Genomic DNA, 26594 nt, shown 5'->3' with positions numbered 1-26594 from the left:
GTATAGCTGAGATTATCGCTTCCTTCCAGCTGTGTGGCACTTATGCCTTTTTTTTTTAAGAGCCCAGTTCAGTGTGGGGAGTATTTTTAAGTTCTTTTTACCACTCTGCCATATACCCATCTGATCCTGGTGACTTGCTTAATTTAAGCCTACTAGTTGCAGCTTTTAATTCAACTTCAGTTATGTCAGCAGTCATCATTCTATTTTGTTCTTCGCTTAAAGTGGGTAACTCTAGAGAATTCAATTTGGATTATGCATCCCCCCCGGAACTTTGGAATATAGAGTTTTGTAAAACACTTCAAAAGATTCTTGAATTTCACTTAGTTTATTTCTTTTTATAATTTTTGTTCTTGGATTCCTAATTCTATGAATTGTATTTTCTACTACTTGTTTTTCAGTTTCCACATCAGTACTTTCATAGACTTAGATCCATTTTCATAATGTCTGTTTCAGAAACATTACATTTTTCCGATCTCTTGCATAGCTAAACTATTAATTTAATTCCTAATTTTTAAAATTTCCTCTAACGTATCCCATGCCAAATTAGAACATTGACTAGTACAGCAGAGTACAGGCTGTTCGGCCCACAATGTTGTGCCGACCCTTAAACCCTGCCTCCCATATAACCCTCCACCTTAAATTCTTCCACATATCTGTCTAGTAATCTCTTAAATTTCACTTGTGTATCTGCCTCCACCACTGTCCACACACCAACCATTCTGAGTAAAAAACCTTCCTCTAATATCCCCCTTGAACTTCCCACCCCTTACCTTAAAGCCATGTCCTCTTGTATTGAGCAGTGGTGCCCTGGGGAAGGGGCACTGGCTGTCCATTCTATCTATTCCTCTTAATATCCTGTATACCTTGTATACAAATTCAATTAGTTTTTTTCCTAGTTCCTTCAGCCCATTTTGTAATTCCTCTAATGTTTTATTCCTTATTTTTTTCTGAAATCAAGATATCGCTTTAATTTTCCCTCTTAAAACAGCCTTCAGAGTATCCCATAGAATGGAAGGTGAAACCTCTCCATTGTCATTGAATTCTATCTAAGTAAAGAACAATTTTTTAAAAATTTGTTTCTTAAAGTAGGGATCATTGAGTAGACTTGAATTTATTTTCCAAATACTATTCTTTGGTTTTAGGTCAAAATCAACAGATAAATATATAGGTGCATGATCATTTACATCTATTGTCCCAATTCCACATTTGTTTATTTTGTCTTTGTCTTTTCCAAATGTTATGAAATAGTCTATTCTTTTATATACAGAATAATGAGTGTAATCCCTCCTGTTGGGGAAAAGGCCCCTTCATATATCAATTAAACCAACATCCTCAAAAAGAATGTTAACTTTCTTATGTAAAGATTTTGTTTCATAGGTTTTTCTATTGGAAGAATCTGAGTTTCGTTGTAATTGTAAATTTAAGTCTCCCCCACATATCAGGAGATCTTCTGTTTCTATTACTATAATATTAATAATTTTCTGAAAGAAACTAATATCATTTCCGGGGGGTGGGGGCTGGGGGCTGTATATATATTCAATAGAGTAACTGAATTTCTGTCTATATTCCCCCTTACCAGAATATATCTGCCCTCCTTATCTCCCATTTTGAATACTTCTCAAAATTAAGCTTGAGATAAGAATAGCAACTCCTCTCCTATGTCCTGATTTATATGAGGAACAAAACAAATTAGTGAAGCCCATTCTCTTTAGTTTTCCATGCTCATTATCACTTAAGTGAGTTTCCTGTAAATATACTACACGGGCTTGTTCTTTTTTCATTTTGGATAGAATTCTACTGCGCTTGATTGGATTTAACAGCCCATTGACATTAAAAGAAATGAATTTTACTTTGTGTATTATCTGTCAATATATAACTGAAATTAGCAGAATAAAACTTAATCGATCTACTCCCTGAACAAATAAGAACTAAGAAATGCGAATAATAAAAAAAGGCAATGAAGGTGTGATTCCAAGGCTGAGGTCTCTAGTAGATAACCCTGGGTTGAGCTAGAGAAAATGTCTAACTGTGGGGGATAGCCCCTCCTTCCTGTAAGTTGAAGGCCCCCATTTTGGTGGGGAAAAAGGAATAAAAAAAGAATTGAGTAATATAAAATCCACATTATAATAAATATTTCTCGATAGGTATATCACCGTCTATTTTTGCTTCTGTTTAGCTTCTCAACACTTTTAAAGTTAGCCAAACCTTATGGCTCTTCTGGAGGGGGTGAGGGCTGTCTTCAGAAAACTCAGTCTCTTCCTGATATACTTCTCTCACCCTCCTCCCGTCCCCTGCTTTCTTGATTCTCTCATTATTTCCCAAGCAGAGCGGGATATCTGCTCAGCCAGGCTTTCCCTCGGTTTGATCACGCTGACAGGCAACCCTCTGGCCTTCATGTCTGTAGTCGCCTCTTCCACTGTCTGATTCAGTTGGATCCCATCTTCATAAAACACTCGCAGTTTAGCAGGGTATGGAGTCTGGAATCTAATTCTTCCTTGCTGTAATATTCGTTTTACTGCAGAGTATTCTTTATGTTTCTGCAGAAATGCCAGGAGGTAATCCTGATCGAAATATGTTAACTTCCCATCCAAAAACATCCTCTTCTTAATCCAGGCCCTTCATAGAATCTCCACCTTGGTATTGTATCGAAGGAATCTAATTACTATTGAGCATGCCTTATCTTCTCTGTCTCCAGTAGGCTGTGGGGTAAGCGCACTATGCACCCTCAATTTCAAGCTCCATAGTTGAAGGAATCTCTGGTTTGTACTTTCGTACAAACCCTATCATAGACAAGCCCTTCGCTCCTTTGGGAACATTGTATATCCTGATATTTTTCCACCGTGATCTTCCCTCCTGGTCAAGCAGTTTACTTTCTTGTTGCTTTAATATTTTTATCATCTTACTTAGTATCTGTTCCACGTTTTGCATGCGATCTTCCACCATCTCAATTTGCGTCTCTGCCACTGCTATTTTTTTGATTAACGTTGGCGAGCTCGGACTTGATATCATTCAGTTGCTGTTTTATATCTTTTTGGAATTCCCATGTATCTTCCAGAATTCTCATCATATTTGCCACTTTGCCTGAACGAGGCCCCTCGTCAGTCTCGCCTTTGGATAGGAGAGCCGCTCACTGCACACCTCTCGTCCACAGGCTCTGCAGTGATGCTTTTATTTATCTCCATTCTTTTTCCCCATTCTTGCTCCCCTTACCAATTCAGATATCTTCGAAAGATTTTATATTTGATGGATTAATGGGGCAAAATATGGGTCTTTCCAGAGGAGGTATTTACTTAAGCTGCCATTCTGGATGATGACGTCACCGGAATCCTAATCCAAAGTTCTGCCGAATATTAGAATTACTTGTCGTGTAGTTAGTCTACCAACATCTTCTCTCCTATGTTGTCCCCTATCGCCATGTTTCCCAGGTAAGTAATTCCTAGATTTAATTTTTTCCCCTTTTCAGAAGCAACTTTAATGTGCAGTGTTAGATCCAGAGTAAATCATGTAGTGTATCAAATATAAACTTTTGCTATTTGTTAAGGTACCAAATCCAAACATTTTATCACATTCAAATGGTAATCCCACATAGGTTCATTAAACCAGATATTGCAGTCTTTTATAATACAGCTTACTGATGTAACTAGTGAAGTCTAAGTTTAATCAGAGATCTATAAATCTATTCCATTTCCTCAAAAACACTTGCAATAGAGAATCATAGAACTTCTGAGGTTCAATGCTCATCATCATGAACAAATTTGGTTTTGTGCCAGAGAAAAATCACCATGGATTCTTCTTGTATGCTTCCTGAAGGCCAGCAGTACTGGCAGATGTCTGAAAGTTCACTATTTCCCCTCCTCCCACCTCTGGCTAGAATTGGTGTTTGACTTGCAGAGCTGAATATGGGAAGAGGAAATAATAAGATAAATAATAGCTTGGAGCAACTTCTCTCACCCTCCCCACCCATCGTCCCAGTGAAAAACTATTAATACTGCTGCTCCTCTATTACATCTATTAGGTCAAATAAATCCAGAAAGATGTTAATTTGTTCACAGGAAGCTTTCTAACCATTGTATACATCCTTAAAATGGAAAAGCTATTTAAAGATGAGTATTTCCATAAGTTACAGAAATGGACCCACATCAAGAATACTGCAGAAACAAAACTAGAGGGGCAAAATCTCAAATGCAGGAGTGTCAAATTCAGCCAGCTGTATCGCAGTTGTTTAGCTTAAAGGATAGTTAGAATTTCAGAACAATTTCTGAAATTCATTGGCAATTGCAGGGGACAGAAATTGAACATGCCCTGTTCAGTTCTTGAAGATCTAAAAGGTCTCTGCTCGGAGGTCCCCCTCCATCCTTACTCCTTCCCATTCCCCACCTTCCTTTCCAGTCTTGATGAAGGGTTTCACCCAAAACTTTGACTGTCTTCTACTCCACAGCTGCTGCCTGTCACTCCAGTGTGTTGCACTGTTCTTCAACAAGGACAGTACTAGTAACAGAATACATGGCAACTACAGAATTTAATGTTCTGCTCAGATACAGAATAAAACAAACTTATCTTTGCCTAAAGTGAGTCCCAGAATTGAGTGATTTTCCTGCTTCACTTTTCTGCTAAATTGGGGGAAGGCTAATTATAATATTAGACAGGAAATTGAAAAAGTAAATTGGGAACCCACATCTGACATAAAAGACTTCTGAAGGCCAGCTGATAAAAGTTCAGGACCAACATGCTCCGGTGAGCATGAAAGGCAAAGATGGCAAAGGTTCAGGAACCTTGGAATACAAGAGATATTACAAATACAATTAATTTTTTTTTTAAAGCACGTAAACGCTAGGAAGCTGAAATCAGACAAAGTCCTTAAGGAATAAAAATCAAACATATAAATATCCTTTTTAGGCCTTCTTATTCCCTAATTAAGTTTTTTTTTTCTGTTACTTCAGAGCAAGTGGCTGGGATCCTTAATGATTAGTACACATTGGTATTCATCAAGGACATGGATGATGGTGAAGTCATGGAGGGATAAACTGATATTCTATGTCTTGTCTATTTTAAGGATGAGGTGATGTTAGATGTAAGAAAAACATTAACATAGTTATGTCACCAGGACTTGATAGGGTCTAAGCTAGGATACTGAGGAAAGCAGGGGAAATTGTTGGGCCCTGACAGAAATCTTTAGCTCAAGCAAGATGCTAGAAGACAAGTATAACCAAGTTGTCACTTTGCCTAAGGAGGGCAATAGGAATAAATCAGAAAATTATATATCAATGAACCCTGCATCTATGATAGAGAAATTACTGGAGAAGATTTTTAAGATTTGTTTGCATTTAGAAAACCATGAGCTTGTTAGGGAGAGTCAGCACGTGGGGAAGTCAAGACTCACAAATTTGAGTTTTTGAGCAAGTGGCAAAGATGACTTAATGAGGGTAGGGTGTTCTCTACATGAACTTCAGTAAAGCATTTGACAAATGGTAGGCCAGTCAGAACTAAGTCACATGGGATCCACAATGAGTTGTTTAAATTGGATCCAAAGGTAGTGGAAGGACTGTTTTTCTAACTGCAGCTCTGTACAACCAGTGGTGTTCTGCAAGGATCAGTGTGGGATCTCTGATGTTTATAATATGGGTGAAAATGTAAATGGCTCTAAGCAATAAATTTGCAGATTACACAAAAATTAGTGGAGTTATGGATAGGGAGGAAAGTGTTAAAGAATACAGCAGGATATAGACCAGCTGAAAATTTGGGCAGAGAAATGCCAGATGGGAATTTTATCCTGACAAGTGTAAAGTGATACATTTTGAGAGGTCAAAAGCAAGACGAAGTGTACAGTAAATGACAGGACCCTTCGGAGCTCAGAGGAATCTTGGGGTGCTAGTTCACAGGCCCCTGAAGATGGCAGCACATGTGGACATGGTGGTAAAGAACACGTTCAGCATGTATGTCTTTACTGGTCAGGGATCTGAGTATAAAAGCTGCCTAATCATGTAGCAGCTGTCAAAAACTTTGCTTGGGTCACTGAGCATTGTTCACACTTCTGGTCACATATCAGGAAAGAGAGCGTAGAAGAGCTTGGAGAGGATATTGCCTGGATTGAAGAATATACATAGGTATAAGGGAGGTTGGACAAACTTGGTTTGTTTCCCATGGAGTGTCAATGGCTGAGAGGTAAATGATAGTACATAAAATTATGAGGCATAGATTGGTGATTAGTCAAAGTCTTTTCCCATTGCTGGAAATATCAAATAGAAGACGGCAAAGGATTAAGGAGGGAGAAAGATTAAAGGAGATTTGTAAGGAAAACCTGAAACGTGGGGGCACATACCTGAAACGTGCTACCAGATGAGTTGGTAGAAGCAGTTACAAGAGAACAGAGGAATTTAAACAAACAGATAGACAGCCAGGGAACACAGACTTTAAGATTAGCGTCATTGTCACTGCAATATGGTGGAAGGGCCTGTTTTTAAAGTACTGTTCTATGTTCACAATTAAATGGACATGACACCAGAGGAACAGAGAAAATTAGAAATTGATAGAAAGTCACTGTTTGAAGTTAATAGTTGAAAGGAGTTTTCACTCTATGAATTTCTAATCTTCTCTGTTCCTCTGGCATCATGTCCATTTAATAATCAAATAAAATTTACAGAAGGAACATAAATAAGAACAATAGAAGACCTTTCATGCTTGCTCTTCCATTTAATATGATCATGCCTAATCCGAGCTTGGTATCTGCAAACACAGTTCTCATGACCCTCAATTCCTCTCTAGTCACCCCCACCCTCAACCACACTGGCCTCTGAAGTGTGAAATTCTGGCAATTTACAACCCTCTCAAAGAGAATCCACCTGATCTTCATTTTTCTCATTCAAGTGGCCTACAGCATTTTAAAGATTAGTTCTACCCTGTCAAATCTCATCACAATCAACTGCCTCAATAAGATAACTTGGACTTTTCTAAAGACATACTAATTCCAGATATCTAAGGCTACGTCCACGCTAGACCGGATAACCGAAGCCTTTTCTCTTGGTTTTGACCCTCTGTCCACACTGAAAAGGCGTTTTCCTCCCCCAAAAACGGAGCTTTTCTGAAACGCCCTCCAGAATGTGTAAATTTGAAAACGCCATTTGGGCAAGAGTAGTGTGGACAGGGTAACCGGAGATTTCTAGAAACGCTGTCATGACGTGCCGGAACAGATGGCGGCATTTCATTGTTTTCTTTTACGCAACCCCCACACAACCTAACAATTTCAGAACAGACAGCAACGAGACTGAAGCCAGAAGAAATAGAAATGTACTCACCAAATACTTTGACCCATAACTTACTAAATAAATAAGTATACTCACTTTCCTGTTTTCTGTCCTTGCTTGGATGAAGGCGGTTTACCTATTTATGCAAGTATTTCTCTGACAATAGATGTGTAACAGCCTAATGTAACATTGTATGGAAATACAAGATAACAGTGATGCAGACACGTTTTATACATTTAACAAGGTGCTTTATTAATACAATAGACTTAGTCAGTTTTTCAATGTTCATCGTCAGCCAGGTCATACTGTCCGTGAACTCCCTATCGGTTGCCTCCATACACTCCAGTATTTGTTTTTTTTTAAATTTAAGTTCTCCTGCGAGAGAGCCAACAGCTGTCTGTCATATAGCAATTTCTTTTTAAGTTTTTCTCGTCTGTAACTGCACAAATGCGCACTTTCACTGTGAGATTTGACCCCAAACATGTCGCTTGTTTTCTGTAGATGTGTCCTGCGCGTGCACAGTAGGAGATTCACCCAAATACCCGTTTTAATTTGGACAGAGGTATTTTCAAAAACGCTTGATGTGGATGCCTATCGCTCTTACGTGAAACTGATGTTTTCAAAATTATTCGGTCTAGTGTGGACGTAGCCTATCAATGCTACATTGCCTTCTAATATGCATCTCCTTAAATACAGAGTCCAAAACCATGCAATATTCTAGGTGTGGTCTCACTAGAGCCCTAAGCAGTTAAAGACTACCTTTCAATTAATTAAATGCCTTTGATTGTGACACAAGGAAACTTCAGTGTAATTTGATACTATGGGTAATACTCCATTATTTTAATTATGAGATAAATACTGGTCAAAGAGCAAGAATTCTCTAGCTGCTAAATAGTATTTGAAGAGCTTAGTAACACTCCTCCAACAGTTCTACAGAATAATGATAAAGTAACCAACTTGATTATGGAGGCTGAAGTTGACAAAACACCTTTTTATCAAACCCTCCCATGCCGCTTTGATATTTAAAGGACATAGGTTAAAAGATACAAATACTTACTATAATAGCCTTCTGCATCAGTCCAGTTATCCCTGAGATTGGGATTTTCTTTGAAATCTTTTCCAAATCCAGCAGCTCTCAGATGAGCACTCTGGAAACAAATATACAGACCAGATTTCTAAATATTGTTCACTAGGCTTGCTTATAATAAATAACATTTGGCCATTCTGCAATACCTTTTCAAAATGTTGTTTTAGACTAACTGCTTAACCTTTTACAGTAGTTTTTCCAAAACTATCATAAAACACCAACTAGAAGGAATGGCAGGTAAAATTAAAAACAATGGGTCTGTGTGGGTCATTGCACCCAGAAAGTATGCTTACACTGGGACAGCTGTTTTAGGAATGATAGAACAAAGTACTAGGCCATTTCACTGAGTCAGAGCTATACGTCACCCAGCTTATCTCACTACCCTGCTAGTATCTTCTTTACAAGTGGTGATTTGCTAAGGCTACTGGGGAGACTTTAAACCAGAATGGTTGGGTGGGGGGGAATCAATTTGAAGAGACTAGGAGAGAGGAGGTTAGTTCACAAATAGAGACAGCTAGTAGACAGTGCATGAGGGAGGATAGGCAGGTGATAGAGAAGGGGAGTGCTCAGACCAGGCATGGGCAAACTACGGCCCGCGGGTCATATGCGGCCCGTTAAGCTTTTTAATCCGGCCCGCAGAACTTGATGAAATTATATTAATAAATCTTGTTAACGTTTTCTCCCCACAATTCTGGCGTTTTCCCAATAGATGACGCACTCTATATACATTTGTGGCGACCCATTTCCTGGCACATCCGAACCTGCTCACAATTAGCCAGCGTTCCGGCTACGGAAGATAGCCTGCGGGGATTTGCGAGCACAGAGCTTTGGAGCCTCTGCGCAGGGGGGACAGGTTGAGGGAGGCTTAAAAGTGAGGCTGGGGATTTCGAATAAAGTTTTTTTCTTCGACTGCAGTTACCGACTCCGTGTCGTAACTTTAGCGCTGCATGTAGCACACCGCTACACATTGACCTTTGTTGAGGTGCAGTGTATTACTCCACATTTGCGCTTTACTCTTTGTTCGGCTCGACTTATTTGTGTGAACAGGTGTTCAGAGTCATGAACATTAACAAAGCCAGCCACAGATCCAAGTTAACTGACCAACACCTCAGGTCCATCCTGAGAATCGCCACAACAAAACTAAATCCAGACTTTGATGCTCTGGCTAAAAAGGGAGACCAACAACACTGTTCCCACTGAAATTAAAAATAAGTTTCTTTGTTGTGTTATGGAAAAAATGCATTTGAAAATATTTTTTTCAATAAGCCTTACATGTTACATGTCATTTCTGTTAAGTGATGGACATGAGTAGTGCGCAGGTGCACGTACGTTCTCAAAATAAAAAATGCGCTCCAGATCAAATAACGCGCTCCGCATACTGGCTGGTCGTTGTTGAGTTTTGGCACGGGGACAATTGACTAAGAAGGAGCAGGACAAGTAGACCTGCATCTCCTACCGTTTTTGAAATAAAGACAGTCAGGAGGAGAGTGATGATGATAATATCTTGAAGGATAACAGAATTTTCAGTGCTTTAAAATAGTAACTGTTACTATTAAAAAAGCTGTATTTTATTCATTTAATTTTCAGTGTCTTAAAAGTCATTTCAATAAATAGCTAAATACCATGGGACTTCAAAGACAGATATTTTGTTGTAATGCATTTGTTCATTTTCAATTGAAATTAAAGCACATGTTTTCTACATATCCCATGATATTTTATTTTCTCTTATGAGGTGTATTACCAAAACACTCCGTCCATCTGCTCCTGGTCCGGCCCCCCTGTCAAATTTTAGAACCCTTTGTGGCCCTCAAGTCAAAAAGTTTGCCCACCCCTGGCTCAGACGAAAGATGTAGGGGAGAAGGAAGAAAAAGATAATAAAATTGATTGCATCTATTTTAATGCTAGGAACATTGTAAGAAAGGTGGATGAGCTTAGAGCATGGATTGATACCAGGAAATATGATGTTGTAGCTATTAGTGAAACATGGTTACAGGAGGGGTGTGATTGGCAACTAAATATTCCTGGATTTCAATGCTTCAGGTGTGATAGAGTCGGAGGGGCAAGAGGTGTTGCATTGCTTGTCCGAGAAAATATTACAGTGGTGCTTTGGCAGGATAGATTAGAGGGTTCATCTAGGGAGGCTATTTGGGTGGAATTGAGGAATGGGAAAGGTGTAGTAACATTTATAGGGGTGTATTATAGACTACCTAATGGGGAGCGAGAACTGGAGAAGCAAATTTGTAGGGAGATAGCAGATATTTGTAGTAAGCGCAAGGTTGTGATTGTGGAAGATTTTAATCTTCCACACATAGACTGGGAAGCCCATTCTGTAAAAGGGCTGGATGGTTTGGAGTTTGTAAAATGTGTGCAGGATAAGTTTTTTGCAGCAATACATAGAGTTACCGACTAGAGAAGGGGCAGTATTGGATCTCCTGTTAGGAAATGAGATAGGTCAGGTGATAGACATATGTGTTGGGGAGCACTTTGGGTCCAGTGATCACAATACCATTAATTTCAATATAATTACGGAGAAGGATAGGACTGGACCCAGGGTTGAGATTTTTGATTGGAGAAAGGCTAACTTTGAGGAGATGCGAAAGGATTTAGAAGGAGTGGATTGGGACAATTTGTTTTATGGGAAGAATGTAAAAGAGAAATGGAGGTTATTTAAAGGTGAAATTTTGAGGGTACAGAATCTTTATGCTCCTGTTAGGTTGAAAGGAAAGGTTAAAAGTTTGAGAGAGCCATGGTTTTCAAGGGATATTGGAAACTTGGTTCAGAAAAAGAGGGAGATCTATAATAAAAATAGGCAGGATGGAGTAAATGAGGTGATCAAGGAATATAAAGAATGTAAAAAGAATCTTAAGAAAGAAATTAGAAAAGCTAAAAGAAGATACGAGGTTGCTTTGGCAAGTAAGGTGAAAATAAATCTGAAGGGTTTCTGCAGTTATATTAATAGCAAAAGGATAGTGAGGGATAAAATTGGTCCCTTAGAGAACCAGAGTGGACAGCTATGTGTGGAGCCGAAAGAGACGGGGGAGATTTTGAACAATTTCTTTCTTTCGGTATTCACTAAGGAGAAGGATATTGAATTATGTAAGGTAAGGGAAAAGAGTAAGGAAGTTATGGAAACTATGACAATTAAAGAGGATGAAGTACTGGCGCTTTTAAGGAATATAAAAGTGGATAAATCTCCAGGTCCTGACAGGATATTCCCTAGGACCTTGAGGGAAGTTGGTGTAGAAATAGCAGGGTCTCTGACAGAAATATTTCAAATGTCATTAGAAACAGGGATGGTGCCGGAGGATTGGTGTATTGCTCATGTGGTTCCATTGTTTAAAAAGGGTTCTAAGAGTAAACCTAGCAATTATAGACCTATCAGCTTGACGTCAGTGGCGGTTAAATTAATGGAAAGTATTCTTAGAGATGGTATATATAATTATCTGGATAGACAGGGTCTGATTAGGAATAGTTAGCATGAATTTGTGCGTGGAAGGTCATGTTTGACAAAACTTATCGAATTTTTTGAAGAGGTTACGAGGAAAGTTGACGAGGATAAAGCAGTGGATATTGTCTATATGGACTTCAGTAAGGCCTTTGACAAGGTTCTGCACGGAAGGTTAGTTAGGAAGGTTCAATCGTTAGGGATTAATATTGAAGTAGCGAAATGGATTCAACAGTGACTGGATGGGAGATGCCAGAGAGTAGTGGTGGATAACTATTTGTCAGGTTGGAGGCCAGTGACTAGTGGTGTGCCTCAGGGATCTGTATTGGGTCCAATGTTGTTTGTCATATACATTAATGATCTGGATGATGGGGTGGTAAACTGGATTACTAAGTATGCAGATGATACTAAGGTAGGTGGTGCTGTGGATATTGAAGTAGGTTTTCAAAGCTTGCAGAGAGATTTAGGCCAGTTAGAAGAGTGGGCTGAACGATGGAAGATGGAGCTTAATGCTGATAAGTGTGAGGTACTACATTTTGGTAGGAATAATCCAAATAGGACATACATGGTAAATGGTAGAGCATTGAAGAATGCAGTAGAACAGAATGATCTAGGAATAATGATGCATAGTTCCCTGGAGGTAGAATCTCATGTGGATAGGTTGGTGAAGAAAGCTTTTGGTATGTTGGCTTTTATAAATCAGAGCATTGAGTATAGGAGTTGGGATGTAATGTTAAAATTGTACAAGGCATTGATAAGGCCGAATTTGGAGTACTGTGAACAGTTCTGGTCACCAAATTATAGGAAAGATATCAACAAAATAGAGCGAGTACAGAGAAGATTTACTAGAATGTTACCTGGGTTTCAGCACTTAAGTTACAGGGAAAGGTTGAACAAGTTAGGTCTTTATTCTTTGGAGCATAGAAGGTTGAGGGGGGACTTGATAGAGGTATTTAAAATAATGAGGGGGATAGATTGAGTTGACGTGGATAGGCTTTCTCCATTGAGAGTAGGGGAGATTCAAACAAGAGGACATGATTTGAGTTAGGGGGCAAAAGTTCAAGGGTAACAGAGGGGGAATTTCTTTACTCAGAGAGTGGTAGCTGTGTGGAATGAGCTTCCAGTAGAAGTGGTAGAGGCAGGTTTGGTATTGTCATTTAAAGTAAAATTGGATAAGTATATCAATAGGAAAGGAATGGAGGGTTATGGGCTGAGTGCGGGCCAGTGGGACCAGGTGAAAGTAAGAATCGGCACAGACTAGAAGGGCCGAGAGGGCCTCTTTCTGTGCTGTAATTGTTATATGGTGATTAATGGTTGGCTTGGTTTGGTGGGGAAAAGGGCCTCGTTGTACACTGTAAGATTCTATGATTCCAAGAAACTATTATTTTTTTCAGCATTATTTTGAAAACAATCAAACAACAGATCGTAGAAATTGTGAAATAAAAGACAGAAAGTGATGGAAGCAGAGCAGATCAGGCAGCGTCTTTGTCAGGTAAAGTCCTGTGATCTGAAATGTTAGCTATTTTTCTTTTTAAAGATACAATGTGTTCTGTAGAATGTTTCTAGCATTTGCTCTTTTTATATTAAAACATCTCAGCCAGGGATTTCACCAGCTACTATTGTGCAAAACCTTTTGTATTGTATTAAGTACATACCAAATAGCAGACAAGCTATTTGCAGTTGTCCACGTATATATACTATAGAAGGCTTAAAGCAGAGGAAAGGTAGTTTTAGATTTGAAACTGCCAATATTGTTCTCTTTCTCTAGCTGTGGATAAATATTAAAAGATTTTGCAAAATCAGTGGATTCACTCAGTGGCCACTTTATTTGATACACCTGCACATCTGCTCGTAAATGCATAAAAGCATGCATACATTGTAAAGAGTTCCAGTTGTTCAGAACAAACATCAGAATGGGGAAGAAATGTGATCCAGTGAGTTAGACTGTGGCTTGATTGTTGTTGCTTGATGGCATATTTCAGAAACTGGTCTCCTGGCATTTTCACACATAACTGTATCTGCAGTTTACAAGGAATAGCGCAAAAAAAAAAATCCAGTGAGCATCAGCTCTGAAGGCAAACACCTTGTTAATGAGAAAGATCAGAGGGAAATGCCGGACTGATTCAAGCTGGCAGCAAGGTGACAGTAACTCAAATAATCATAGATGACAAATGTGGTGTGTAGCAGAGTATCTCTGAACGCATATGTAGAACCTTGAAGTTGACAGCAGTAGACCACAAACATACAGAAATATATCAGTGACCATTTTACCTCTTGTACCTAATAAAATGGCCAGAGCATAAAAATTAAGCTAAAACCCTTTTATTATTGTTCAGTAGAGTTAAGTTAAATATAATACAAAACTTGCTATCCTACAGATTTATTCTTGTGTTACAAAGGGTCACATTACAGCTTTCAGCTATGTTGATGCCAACCTTTTTGTCCATCTACCCACAATATGGCAGTGCCTGTCTAAATGCCCTTAAATATAGCAATTGTATCTAATTCCACCATCTCCACTGGCAGAATGTCTTCTGTGTAAAGAGTCTGTTGAACAAAATAGCTATTACTATCTTTAGAAGCCCTCTGTTGGTCAGGGTTGACCATGGATGTTCTAGCTGATGTAGTGCTGGCTGTCAATACACAAGCTCGGGCACTACAATATGGAGAGCAACTTCCCGTGCAGTCGGCTCCTCCTCTCCACACACCTCATAAATTCAAAGGACCAACAGAGACCAATGCAGTGGCGCTGCAGGAGTCACCAGTCAGCACTGAACTCAAAACAGGTCTAACTTAAGCTTAGGGACTCCAGTTCAGGACTTTTTCCTCAGGGTTTACTCCCAAAAACTCTCCCATTATTGCGTACAGCTGCAAAGCAGCAAAGGTTAAAGACGAGAGTTTTCATTCTCCAGTCACAACTGAAGAGCTTCATTTGCCCAAAGTGACTGCTTTTAAGGTGCCAGTAACCCACCTTTGCCCCTTGTCCTGTCAGTAGAAACTGTTCTCCTGGGCTTAGTAGCTAAGCTGCACGTGAAGGCCAAGGGCTGGAATTGGACTTGGTTGTCTGAGGTTAATTGAGATGCATGCTACAGGGAACATTTAATAGGTAGAAGGAGCTTCTCCCTGCTAGCCCCAGTTATGACAACCTTAAGGAACTTAACTATCTTAATACTTGAAGCAATAGGTTGGGATTGACAACCAAATTAAGCACAAAACAGCACGGCAGTTTATCGTATTCATTTTGAGTAAAATCAAAAGACTTAAGTTATCCTAAACTGTCTTTAACGTGTGATGTTTTATAGAATATACATACATCAAAATAGGCAGCAAACATGTCATCGGATTCTGTAAACATATCTGGAACTGTCGGTTTCTTCAGAGCAGCTCCTGCATGAAAGAATTAACTCATTTCAGTCACCATTATCCAGAACCTTAAATAGAACAAGCATTTCACAAAGGTACAAATCACTATTAGGCACAGGAAAAGCAGGATTCCATACACTACACACCGATGCTTCCACTTCCTACCTCTCCACTACACTTTGAAGTACACAAAGAGAAAAAATTACACATACTTTCCTGGGAATGCTCAGCTAGTCAGGCAGCATAAAAAAAAATGGGGAATTTAACACTCTGTGAAAGATCCTTCATCAATACTTTATTTTCCTTCCACGGTTACTTGACTATTACATTTCCAGAATTTTATTTTTATTTTGGATTTACAGCATCTGAAGGTTTTTGATTATTATTTGCTTTCGTGTTTGTTAGAAAATGAAAACAGTGTTACGTTGCAGATGTCAATTTTCAATTGATTACAAAAAATGGATACATTTACACTGCAATTGGTTAAAAACAATGTCTTTAAGCAAAAATCTTGTCATAATTTTCACTGAAATTTCATTGATATGCTCTCAGGAACATTGACTGTAATGTTTAATTCCTGAAGTGTCGAATCAATTCCATTTCAATTTTACATAAACTTCATTTAAGCAGTTTTTTTCTAAATGTGGCTTGGACAGGGAGGAGAGATTTAATTAAAGTCTGTATGGGTAGTTTCATCCTAAATAACTGCTTTGCTGATACCTCATGAAACATCCAACACAGCTCACCGAATCACCCAAGAGGATGAATAATGTGGCAGAGAGTGATAGCCTGGACAATTCTCTTGGTCCTTCAACAACATCCATGACTGATAAATCAATCCATGTTGGTGTTTGACTGCTGATATCCACCTTGGTCCCTGGTTAACCCTTAGTAAATTAGACACTTAGGTGAATTGTAAGCTCAAACCAAAATGTTAGGTTTAGAAGTCAAATATTGGTGTGCATCTTATTCCATGTATGTGCAGATATGTACCTTGGAGAGCATTCTAACTACCTGCATCACCATCTGTATGGGGGGGGGGGGGGCACTACTGCACAGGATTGAAATAATCTACCAAGAGTTGTAAACTTAAGTCAGCTCCATCATGGATGTTATTCTCCATAGTATCCAGAAGATCGTCAAGGAACAATGCCTCAAGAAGGCAGTATCCATCATTAAAGACCCCCGTCACCCAGGTCATGCCTTGCTTTCATTGCTACCATCAGGAAGGAAACAAAAGTCTGAAGGCACACACTCAACAATTCAGGAACAGCTTCTTGCCCTCTGCAATCCGATCTCTGAACGGACACTGAACTCATGATCACTACCTCACTACAGTTTTATTTCTATTTCTGCACTACTTACTTAATTTTAAAAAACAGATTTATAGTTAGATTATGTATTGCATTATAGTACTGCCACAAAGACAACAAATTTCAGGATATATGACTGTGATATTAAACCTGATTCTGAGTTCTCACTTTTTTCTTTAATTAAACACAATTTCGAGGATAACTTGTTTTCATACAGTGCAAGATGCCAATATGCTATTCTTTAAATGTGCAATATTGCCTTGCAGCTAAATTGGCTTTGATCCAATGGCAAGGAATTCCAATATAGTTGGAGGTCACAGTCTCAACACATTCTTTTACCTTAACTAGATGTCCACTATCCAATCATGATAGTATACACAAATTATGTCCCTTTCCCTCACCCAGCTGCTCTAAACCCCTACTTCCTTGGATCTCCCTTGCCCACTTCAGACCCCCTTCTACTACCACTGGCCTCTTCTGCTGTCAATTGCTTGTTCCAGAGCTCCTCCCTAACCACCAACATAACTAAGCTACTTTAACCCAAGGATCAGTGGCAGTGTAAAGTTTGTGTAATCCCTGGATACTAGGCCAGTGTTGTACACTGACCTACCAGTTCCTCTCTCATACCTTATTTGGTGCAGACCACCATGAAATGAAAAGCAAGTCTGTAGTTCCAGATACCATAGTCTAAATTCCCTGTACAATGCATATTACAACACATGTATTTATGAAAACAGCGGGAAGACTGGGAAGTATTTAGTTTCAGGGAAAAACTGGATAAGCAAGGATTCATCATGGAACAGAACTGGTTGAGGGAGACTTAACTGAGGTGTGTAAAACTATGGAGGATTCATGTAAAGAAATAAGCCCTGTACGCTTTACTAGCAGGTCTATAACATGAAGCATAGTTTTAAAGTAACTGGCAGATGGTTTAAACTAAATGATAAATTGACTTTTGTTGGAACTGGTAAAGGTCTGGAAATTACTGCATGAAAGAATGGTGCCTTCCCACAATACTGGGATGTTAACTTGATGATCTCTAAGATGAGAGTATTGGACCCAATATGGGAAAGCTGAATTGAAGACTAGCTTTATTTGAAAGATACTATGAAATGCATCGTTTGCGTCAACGACCAACACAATTTGAATAGGTGCAAGAGGCAGCAAGCAAGTGTCACCATGCATCCGACACCAATGTAGCTTGGTAATCCATATGTAGGAAGAACTCAGAGGAAATCCACTTGATCTGAGGAAGGAGGTTTTGGAGTCGTTCAGTTGGAGGGCAGAAGAAACGTTTCAAAGACTGCCTCAAAGTGTCCCTCAAAGACCTCAAATCAATCCCAGTAGCTGGGAATCGCTTGCTCTGGACCACCCAACCTGGTGGAGCAGGACCACTAAAGGAGCATATGCAGCAGAAATTAGACACACCACAAAGGCTCAGAGGAAACGCGCTGCGCGCAAGGCTCAAACTACCTCCACTTCCACTGCAGCACCTACCCTCATGTGTCCCACATACCCTCATGTGGGCGAGCTTTCAGGGCCCGGATTGGCCTCACCAGTTACCTCTGGACCCACAGTCACAAACCCTCCACCCGACAGAAGTCATGGTCGTCTTCGACTCCGAAGGACGAACAACAACAATTGCTATGCTACCAGGAAGCTTTTTTCACTGTCACCAAACAAGGCGAGATCCTTCTATGCTATAAATTTACTTTAATTCTTCAAAATCTCTTATCTTCTTGGGAGATATCTCAGAGAAAGGGAAGGATATCACAGAGAAACCTGAACATGAAGATGAGATTTTAAATTCACCAGATTAAAAACCAGAATAAGTCAGCAAGTAGAGGGACAATGGACAAATAGGGATTAGGTGAGACAAATGTTTTGGATTGTGTTAAATGGAAGGCTACCAGAAGATTGTTGGGGTAGTCATGTCTAAAAGTGGCAAGGACATGGATGAGGCATAGGGAGAACAGCATTAACAGATTCATAATAACTAAAAATGATTTAATTTGGATTTAATGTTGACTACACTATCCACTTCTCAAATTAAATTTTCATTTGTTGAATTATATTTTGACATCTAACTCTTCGTTATGAAAATATGCTGGCTATTTGCACTGATTGCAAAGGGACAAAATGTGTTTTAGGGCCACACCTGAATGACATTACACTCCAGCTGGGACAGTGAGGGAATGTTGTTACAGGCTGAGGTAACTGCCAGCCCAAATACTTTCAAAGTTGTATATTATTTTAAATAATTGTTTATAGAACGCTATTGAGAACGCCTTAGATAATTCTCTGTTCGCTAGTCTAGGAGTATTGAGATGAAAATTCTAGTCCTGTTTTCTATTACCCAACCCTAGCTGAGGCCAGCAACTCTACAGATTTAGGATCAAAAATGGTTAAAAGAGGAAATATTCAAACATACAAAGGTAATTGGTACTATAATAATTCAATTGCAGAATCACACCTTCTTTCTGCTCGAGTGACATGAGGTTTCGTTTGGCATTGACAGAAGCCTCAAAGGTATCAATATTCTCCCTTTCATATTCCTTGACATCTGCAGCAGCTCGCTCAAGAATATCATCAGGAGAGGGGGAGCGGCTCCGTGTACTACTCTGCGGACTATTTGGTTCAGACAATCCAGACATGTTGCTGTCTTCATTTGGGTTTCTATATTTCTGCAATACAGATGAAGAATTATTTTCAGTTCAATACACTTTAAAAAAAATTAATGTTCATGCTTGGTTCCTGTTCAAGATTTGTCACAATCACTTCAATACTAATGCATAATATAAAATTGTTCAGGGTCTCAACTCTACACAAAACTTTGCATTACTCCAACTAACATCCAAAGGGCTAGACTATTGATATGGAGACATGAGTACATAAATGGTAAGCATATCTACATTTCTCAGGAAGGACACTGTAACACTGAGAAAATGCAGGAAAATCTTTCAATGATATCAACAGTTTTGAGAAAATGGAACAAATTAGGAATGCACAGGCGTCCCCCCCCCCCTTTACAAAGGTAGAGTGTTCCTATGAAACCTTTCTTAAGTCGAAATGGTGTAAAGCAAGGAATCACTAATTTATATGGGAAAATTTTTCGTAAAAGCGAAAATCCTCTTCGTAATGCAAAAACAGGTTATCAATGTAGGTCCTTGTAAAAGCGAAGTGGCATAAAGTGAACATTCATAAACCTGGGGACATCTGTAATCTTAACATATTGGATAATCGTTGATCTGATACAGTTTAAAATTTTGAAAGGGTTTAGAGTCAGAATTTGTTTCCAGTGGTCTCCACAGCTATCAAAAGAAATTTACTTATGCTGAAACCTAGAGGAAGACCTCAGTACATGTAGATGAAGCAGACATAAACCTGCTGGACTGAATGGCCTATTGTAGCATAGGAGCAGGTTGAATTCACATTGAATGTGGCATTCAATATAGTGTTTCACAATTCCTTCCCCACATACCAATTCACCCACACCCATAAAGCAAAGTAATTGTGGAGTAATTCAATGAATAAAATAAGGCACAGGAAAAGAGAAAAATCCATTGTATGTTGATTTTTCAGGAACTTATCTGAAGGAGCTCAGAGGAGTACTTGGTATGATTACAAATCAGTGCAGCTTGTACACTAGAAGATGTTACATTACTAAAACATGGGTGTTGTTTTAAATAACTTACTTTTATGATTATTTACCATTGCTAGCCAATATTCATCTGATAATTGAAGCATTTATTTCACATTTGAATTTAAAACCCAAAACCATACCTGAACAATTGCCTGTCTCTCTTTGCGTCTTTGTTCAATAACAGCTTCTTCATCTTCTTCTTCTACATCAAAATCTTCCAGACTAGAGTCAAAAATGTACAAAAATTTAATCAGATGTCACAAATGAAATGGCCTTAAAATTGGGTAAATGAATTGTTTTCAAATCTACTATTGACTTATTGGTGGCAATCCTGACGGTCGTTTGTCTAAAACTGGAAACATTTTCCCGTGTATCGAACAATCTCATCTTACAATAGTTTAAAGACGCCCGGAGACATTTTGCCTGCAATTCCCTTGCAGTAGTGGTCGCCAACCCGTCGATCGCAGTCGACTAGTCTTCCCAGTTGATCCCGAAAAAAAAAGAAAAATAAATACACAAATACTGTTGACAGATTGTTTCTGGGTTTTAGTTCCGTTCTTTTTGCCCAGTGCGCATGCTTGTAGCTCCCCCCCCATACTACACAGTGTATTTCAATGGTCCCCAACCACCGGGCCGCGAGGAAACAATATGAGTCAGCTGCACCTTCCCTCAGTCCCTGTCACGCTCACTGTTGAACCTGAATGCACTTGAGGTCATCAGTCGCCTAACCGCAGTGACACCCTCGCGCCAGGGATCACTGGTTGGCCTCGGGCGGCCGGTGTGAAGTGTCGTTGTTACTGGCCTGGAGCGCTGCCTCTGAACCTGTTTACCACACCGAATGTTCGTGGGGAACCCGGTGCTAAAATATTCGCAGATGACCTAATTCGGGCTCAGCGCTTCGTAAGTAGCAGAGCAGCTACCGCGCTGCGATCTAGTGAAACAAACTTTTGTTGGCTGATAGATTCTATGGGGGGGGGGGGGGGGGGGGGCGCTCTGACGCACTCCTCACTCAGTCGGCCGCTTGCTCCGGACTGCGACTGTCGCAGTATGGGGACCTCCGGCCCTGACTGACCTTATCCTCTCACCTCACCCGTAACCAGCCGCACCTGGCCAAGGCATCTGGCAGCAGGTGGGTGGGAAGCTGGAGCTTGGGCCCGGAGGCTGTCTAATGAGGCAATGTCTCAAAACTGCTTTGGTACCCTGAGTCCAAGCACCCAGCGCTTAAAGACAAACCCACTGAGTTTTTTCAGCGGAAAAAAATGCGAGCAAGCGGGACAAAAGCCGAGAGCCGTGAAAACTAAATTGCAGAAATTAAATTGGACATAAGGAACCTGCTTCGAGTGTCACTGTATACCGGTCGTGTTTAACACCACCGCACCCTCCCCCCCCCCCCCCCCCCCCGTCAGCTGTTCCGCAAGAATATTGTCAATATTAAACTGGTCTGCTGTGCAAAGAAAGGGTGGGTACCCCCAGTATTTATACATTATTTCTACTTCCAGGTTGTGGGGTTTTACTTCCGGTCTTTTCTGCCCCAGTGCGCGTGCACGTAACTAATTGATGTGGGGTCGATCTCGGCCTTTACTCAGGCCAAGGTAGGGGATCTTGGGCTTAAAAAGGTTGGTGACCACTACCTTACAGGCAGTAAGTTACAGACCCCTATTATTCTCCACCTGTGAATAAATCTTCCTTAAATTATTCTTTAATTTTTGAGTTAATTAACTTGAGATCTATAACACCTAGATATTGACTCCTCAATTAGGCCATGTATATCATACCTGTTTACCATGTCTAGTCCTAGCAATTTTATAATAAATCTTTACTAAATCTTCTCTTGATCTGTTTCATAATCATTTATCATAGTTAAAATAGTCTAGCTCTGGCAACAACCTCCCAACCGCTTTTTTGAGGTTCATGCCAGATCTGAACAATTTTAGTTCCCACTGCCTTCAGAAGTGGTTGATACCTATGGAAAATTCACTTGTGCATCAATGCTTATAATTTTACAACCAAATAATTCTCACAATTTGCTCCTTCACATACATTAACCTTTATAGTGTATGATCACATTTGCTTCTTTTATTTAAAACTGAAGACTATATTATTTCCAACTTCTCTCTTCTTCAAGTGATGAAATTAGGAAAAATCAAATGGGAAAAGTTCACGGCAATACATTTAGCATTTCACAAGTATAAGCTTTGTATTCAGCAGGTGGTGACCTTTCCTAAAGTGACTATTACTCTTAATGTAGTTCCCTGTTGACACATCTGGTACTTCAACTTACTAATAGATTAAATTGACGTCTTAAATACATTGTCCTTTTCCTTATCATTGAAACTTTTAATCAGCTTCTTACTTTTCATCAGAAGATTCCTGTTCAACTTTCATGCCTTCTGAAAGACTTCCTTTAAATTTATCTTCTTTGTCTCTACTTCCACTTCTACGTCTACGCCGACCTCGTGACCTAGATCGCCTTCTACGAGATCTGCTTCTCCTATTCCAGTCTCTATCCAAAGACCTGGGAGAGAAGAGTGGAAAAAATGGTGTGAACCAACTTTCTCTCTGGAAGCCACTAAAAGAATGTATGAAGTATGGTGTTATTTTTTTCTGAGGCACCAAATGAATTTAGGAGTAAAGTTAAGATAGGCTTTCACTAAGTGAGCCAAGTAAAGAATGCTGTGTATTAAGTTTTGTGTGAGTCACTAAATTGTGGAAACTAAATTGGACATAAGGAACCTGCTTCGAGTATCACTGTATACCGGTCGTGTTTAACACCACCGTCCCTCCCCACTCCGGTCGGCTGTTCCGCAAGAATATTGTCAATATTAAACTGGTCTGCTGTGCAAAGAAAGGGTGGGTACCCCCGGTGTTTATACATTATTTCTACTTCCAGGTTGCGGGGTTTTACTTCCGCATCAACAAAGGTCTGTAGGATTTAAACTCTTATGAAGCACCCACCCTGTAGTTTGAAGTCTTAAGAGAACATACACAGAAACAATTAAGTAAATCTCCATGCTAAAAATGTTCTAAATAAACAAATACAACTTTTAGAAAGATTTTCCAATCAAAATTAAAATCCCAAGATGAGCAGAACAGAGGCTATTGAATTAAATTAGCTTTTTGATCTTTCTGGCTTTATAAACAAATTAAAATAGTATGTCTACGGAAACAGAAAAAGTGTTAACATTTTAGATTTGATGAAGTGTATCTGTTTATCATTTCCTCTGGAAGACATGGGCTTTCACCATTAATTTTGTTTCTTGAGTTTTCCCTAATATGGTGAACTGGAAAGTATACTATAATGGTGCATCACTGACAGATCAGATCATTCAAGCAAGAAATGCCTTCTAAGGAACAGTGCAGTAATAAAGGATAACATACAGATCCATTAGTGACATTGCCGTCCTCCCTGCTGATGTGCTAGTAATATAGTTCAGAGATTAGAACTCTGCAAGCACTCCAAAAGCAATGAAAGGATTAAGAGAATCTTACCACTGTATGGTTCAGTGTGGAGTGAGGCACCTATGTGCCAAGGATACACTTAAGAGTTGATGTTGAGCTGGCCTGGGCTGCAAGGCACTGAGATGTGGGACCCGTGGCTGGCAGGGCCATTGCTGGAAGAGGCTGCATCCTAGGTTAAGAAACCGCTTAGATCTGTCAATCTTTCTCATCATCTCCTCATGAATGGGGTAAAAAACTTGTCTCTCTTGCCATCTCTTTGATTGCATGGCTTTCCTCAGCCTGAAGATTTCTCCAAAGAGGCCTTTTTAAAAGTAAAGGGGCTTATTTGCTTTACATTTTATACCTGTCATGTGTGGTAAGAGATTTTTTGATTAATGATCCTTAGGTGGAAGTCAACAGAACAGAATTCCAGATGTAATTTGAGGGTGAACGGCAGACATAATCTAGTGTCTTCAAGAGAAATAAGGGCAAATATAATATCTCAAGTGGAGTAGGAAAGTAATATAAGAGACATGCCAGTAGATGAACAGAGATATATATTCAGACTGCTAGCCCATAAAACTCAGCAGGATTCTATTCTAATTGGTAAAAAGGATTCCATTAGAAAGAGGAACAATCTGTGGTTAATAAAAGCAGATCAAACTGAAATTGGGGAATATAAAATAGTAGGGGCTGGTGCTAGGGCTGAAGATTGGGAAGCTTTTAGGATCTGGCAGTGAGAGTCTAAAAAGATCACAAGGGAGAAAACTGATTTCAATAGAAACTTGCATGTAAAAATTAAACAGGAAGAGGACATATGGTTACATAAACAGGGGGAAGTTGGCAGTGAGGCCTCTTGAGAACAAGGCTGGAGAGTTAATACATCAAACAAGTCAGTCCTCATCAGGGGGATCACAGGGGGAGAGGGCAGCAACTTTAAATTCATCACTGTTATCATCTGAGAGGACTTGTTATGGGTCCAACATGCCTCTACTTTCTTAGAAGTTTGCATAGATTTGGCATGTCATCTAAAACTTGAAAAACTTCAATAGATGTGCGGTGGAGTGTATATTGACTGGTTGCATCTCGGTCTGATATGGAAACACAATGCCCTTGAAACGAAAAACCTACAAAATCCATCATGGGGAAAAGCCCTCCCCACCACTGAGCATATCCCTGTGGAGTGCTGTGCAGGTAAGCAGCAGCCATCAAGAAGCCCCCATTGTCCAGGCCATGCACTGTTCTCACTGCTGCCATCAGGAAGGAAGTACAGGAGTTTCAGGACCCACACCACCAGGTTCAGGAACAGTTATTACCCCTAAACTATCAGGCTCTTGAACCAAAAGTGATAACTCCACTCAGCACTGAACACAACCCATGGACCCACTTTCAAGTACTCTTCTTCCTATGTTCTTGATATTTATTGCTTATTTATTTATTTATTTATTGTTTTTCTTTTGTATTTGTGCAGCTATTTGTCTTTTGCATATTGGTTGTGAGTCCATCTTGTTCGATGCTGCCTTTCATTGATTTTATTGTATCTTTGTATTTACTGTGAATGTGCGCAAGAAAATGAATCTCAGGGTTGTACTGCATATGGGAACATATATCTACTATGATCATAAACTTACTTTGAACTTTGAAAAGAGGCCAAAGGAGTTTTACCAAGCTAATTTCTGGGATGGGGATTAACCTATCAAGACAAACTAACAATTTGGGTCTGCGTTCCTTGGAGTTCAGAAGAATGAAAGTAACGTTAATCAAACAGATAAAATCTTAGGATGTTTGTGACTCTCCTGCTAACAGAAACAAGACTAGAGATTGCATATGCTGGAATCTGGAGCAACAAATTATCAGCTGGAACAACTCAGCAGGTCAAGCAGCATCTGAGCAAGGAAGGGAATTGTCAACAGTTAGATCAAAACCCTGTATCAGCCCTGAAACAATGTTTTGACCCCAAGTGTCAACTATTCCTTTCCTTACAGATAGTGCTTGACCCATTAAGTTCTTCCAGCAAATTGTTTTCTGCTCCACAAACAAGAAGAACATGGTTACAAGGGGCCAGTTATTTAAAATGAGGTGTGTAGAAATCTCCTTTCAGAGAATAGTAACTCTCAGAAATCTGCTACCCTGAGATCATTAGATATATTTAGAATGGAGATTGATAAATGTATGAAAGATTGAGGAATTCAAGGGCTATGCTGAAATACTGCAAAAGATGAAATGTGATCAATACATCACTATGATATTGAATGGCAGGGTACACTCGAAGGGCTTTTACATCCCATATAACCATATAACAATTACAGCATGGAAACAGGCCATCTCGGCCCTTCTAGTCCGTGCCGAACGCTTACTCTCACCTAGTCCCACTGACCTGCACTCAGCCCATAACCCTCCATTCCTTTCCTGTCCAATGTTACTCTATACCTATCCAATTTTACTTTAAAGGACAATGCCAAACCTGCTTCTACCACTTCTACTGGAAGCTCATTCCACACAGCTACCACTTTCTGAGTAAAGAAATTCCCCCTCATGTTACCCTTAAACTTTTGCCCCCTAAGTCTCAACTCATGTCCTCTTGTTTGAATCTCCCCTACTCTCAATGGAAAAAGCCTATCCATGTCAACTCGATCTATCCCCCTCATTATTATAAATACCTCTATCAAGTTCCCCCCTCAACCTTCTACGCTCCAAAGAATAAAGACCTAACTTGTTCAATCTTTCTCTGTAATTTAGGTGCTGAAACCCAGGTAACATTCTAGTAAATCTTCTCTGTACTCTCTCTATTTTGTTGGTATCTTGCCTATAATTCGGTGGCCAGAACTGTACACAATACTCCAAATTCGGCCTTACCAATGCCTTGTACAATTTTAACATTACATCCCGACTCCTATACTCATTGCTCTGATTTATAAAGGCCAACATACCAAAAGCTTTCTTCACCAACCTATCCACATGAGATTCCACCTTCAGGGAACTATGCACCATTATTCCTAGATCACTCTGTTCTACTGCATTCTTCAATGCCCTACCATTTACCATGTATGTCCTATTTGGATTA

The 26594-nt window shown here is 39.6% G+C and overlaps 1 protein-coding gene across 8 annotated transcripts in view; it reads right to left on the bottom strand.

Annotated features, from left to right (window-relative positions):
• prpf4bb (pre-mRNA processing factor 4Bb) overlaps positions 1–26594 on the bottom strand; it is an 83259-nt gene that overhangs the window by 25250 nt on the left and 31415 nt on the right. For all 8 annotated transcript variants that reach the window (XR_009507121.1, XR_009507118.1, XR_009507119.1 and 5 more), the window contains exons 4-8: positions 22446–22607; positions 20233–20314; positions 18923–19133; positions 15087–15160; positions 8299–8389 (exon numbers count right to left, since the gene is read on the bottom strand). Coding sequence is in view for 1 of the 8 variants with exons in the window: in XM_059945662.1 (XP_059801645.1) it covers positions 8299–8389; positions 15087–15160; positions 18923–19133; positions 20233–20314; positions 22446–22607 (620 nt within the window). In the remaining 7 variants the exon portion in view is untranslated. The remainder of the gene's footprint in view (positions 1–8298; positions 8390–15086; positions 15161–18922; positions 19134–20232; positions 20315–22445; positions 22608–26594) is intronic.

Source organism: Hypanus sabinus, chromosome 20, assembly GCF_030144855.1.
Source record: "Hypanus sabinus isolate sHypSab1 chromosome 20, sHypSab1.hap1, whole genome shotgun sequence".
In the NCBI taxonomy this organism is placed as follows: Eukaryota; Metazoa; Chordata; class Chondrichthyes; order Myliobatiformes; family Dasyatidae; genus Hypanus; species Hypanus sabinus.
This window is presented reverse-complemented; position numbering and strand designations above follow the sequence as displayed.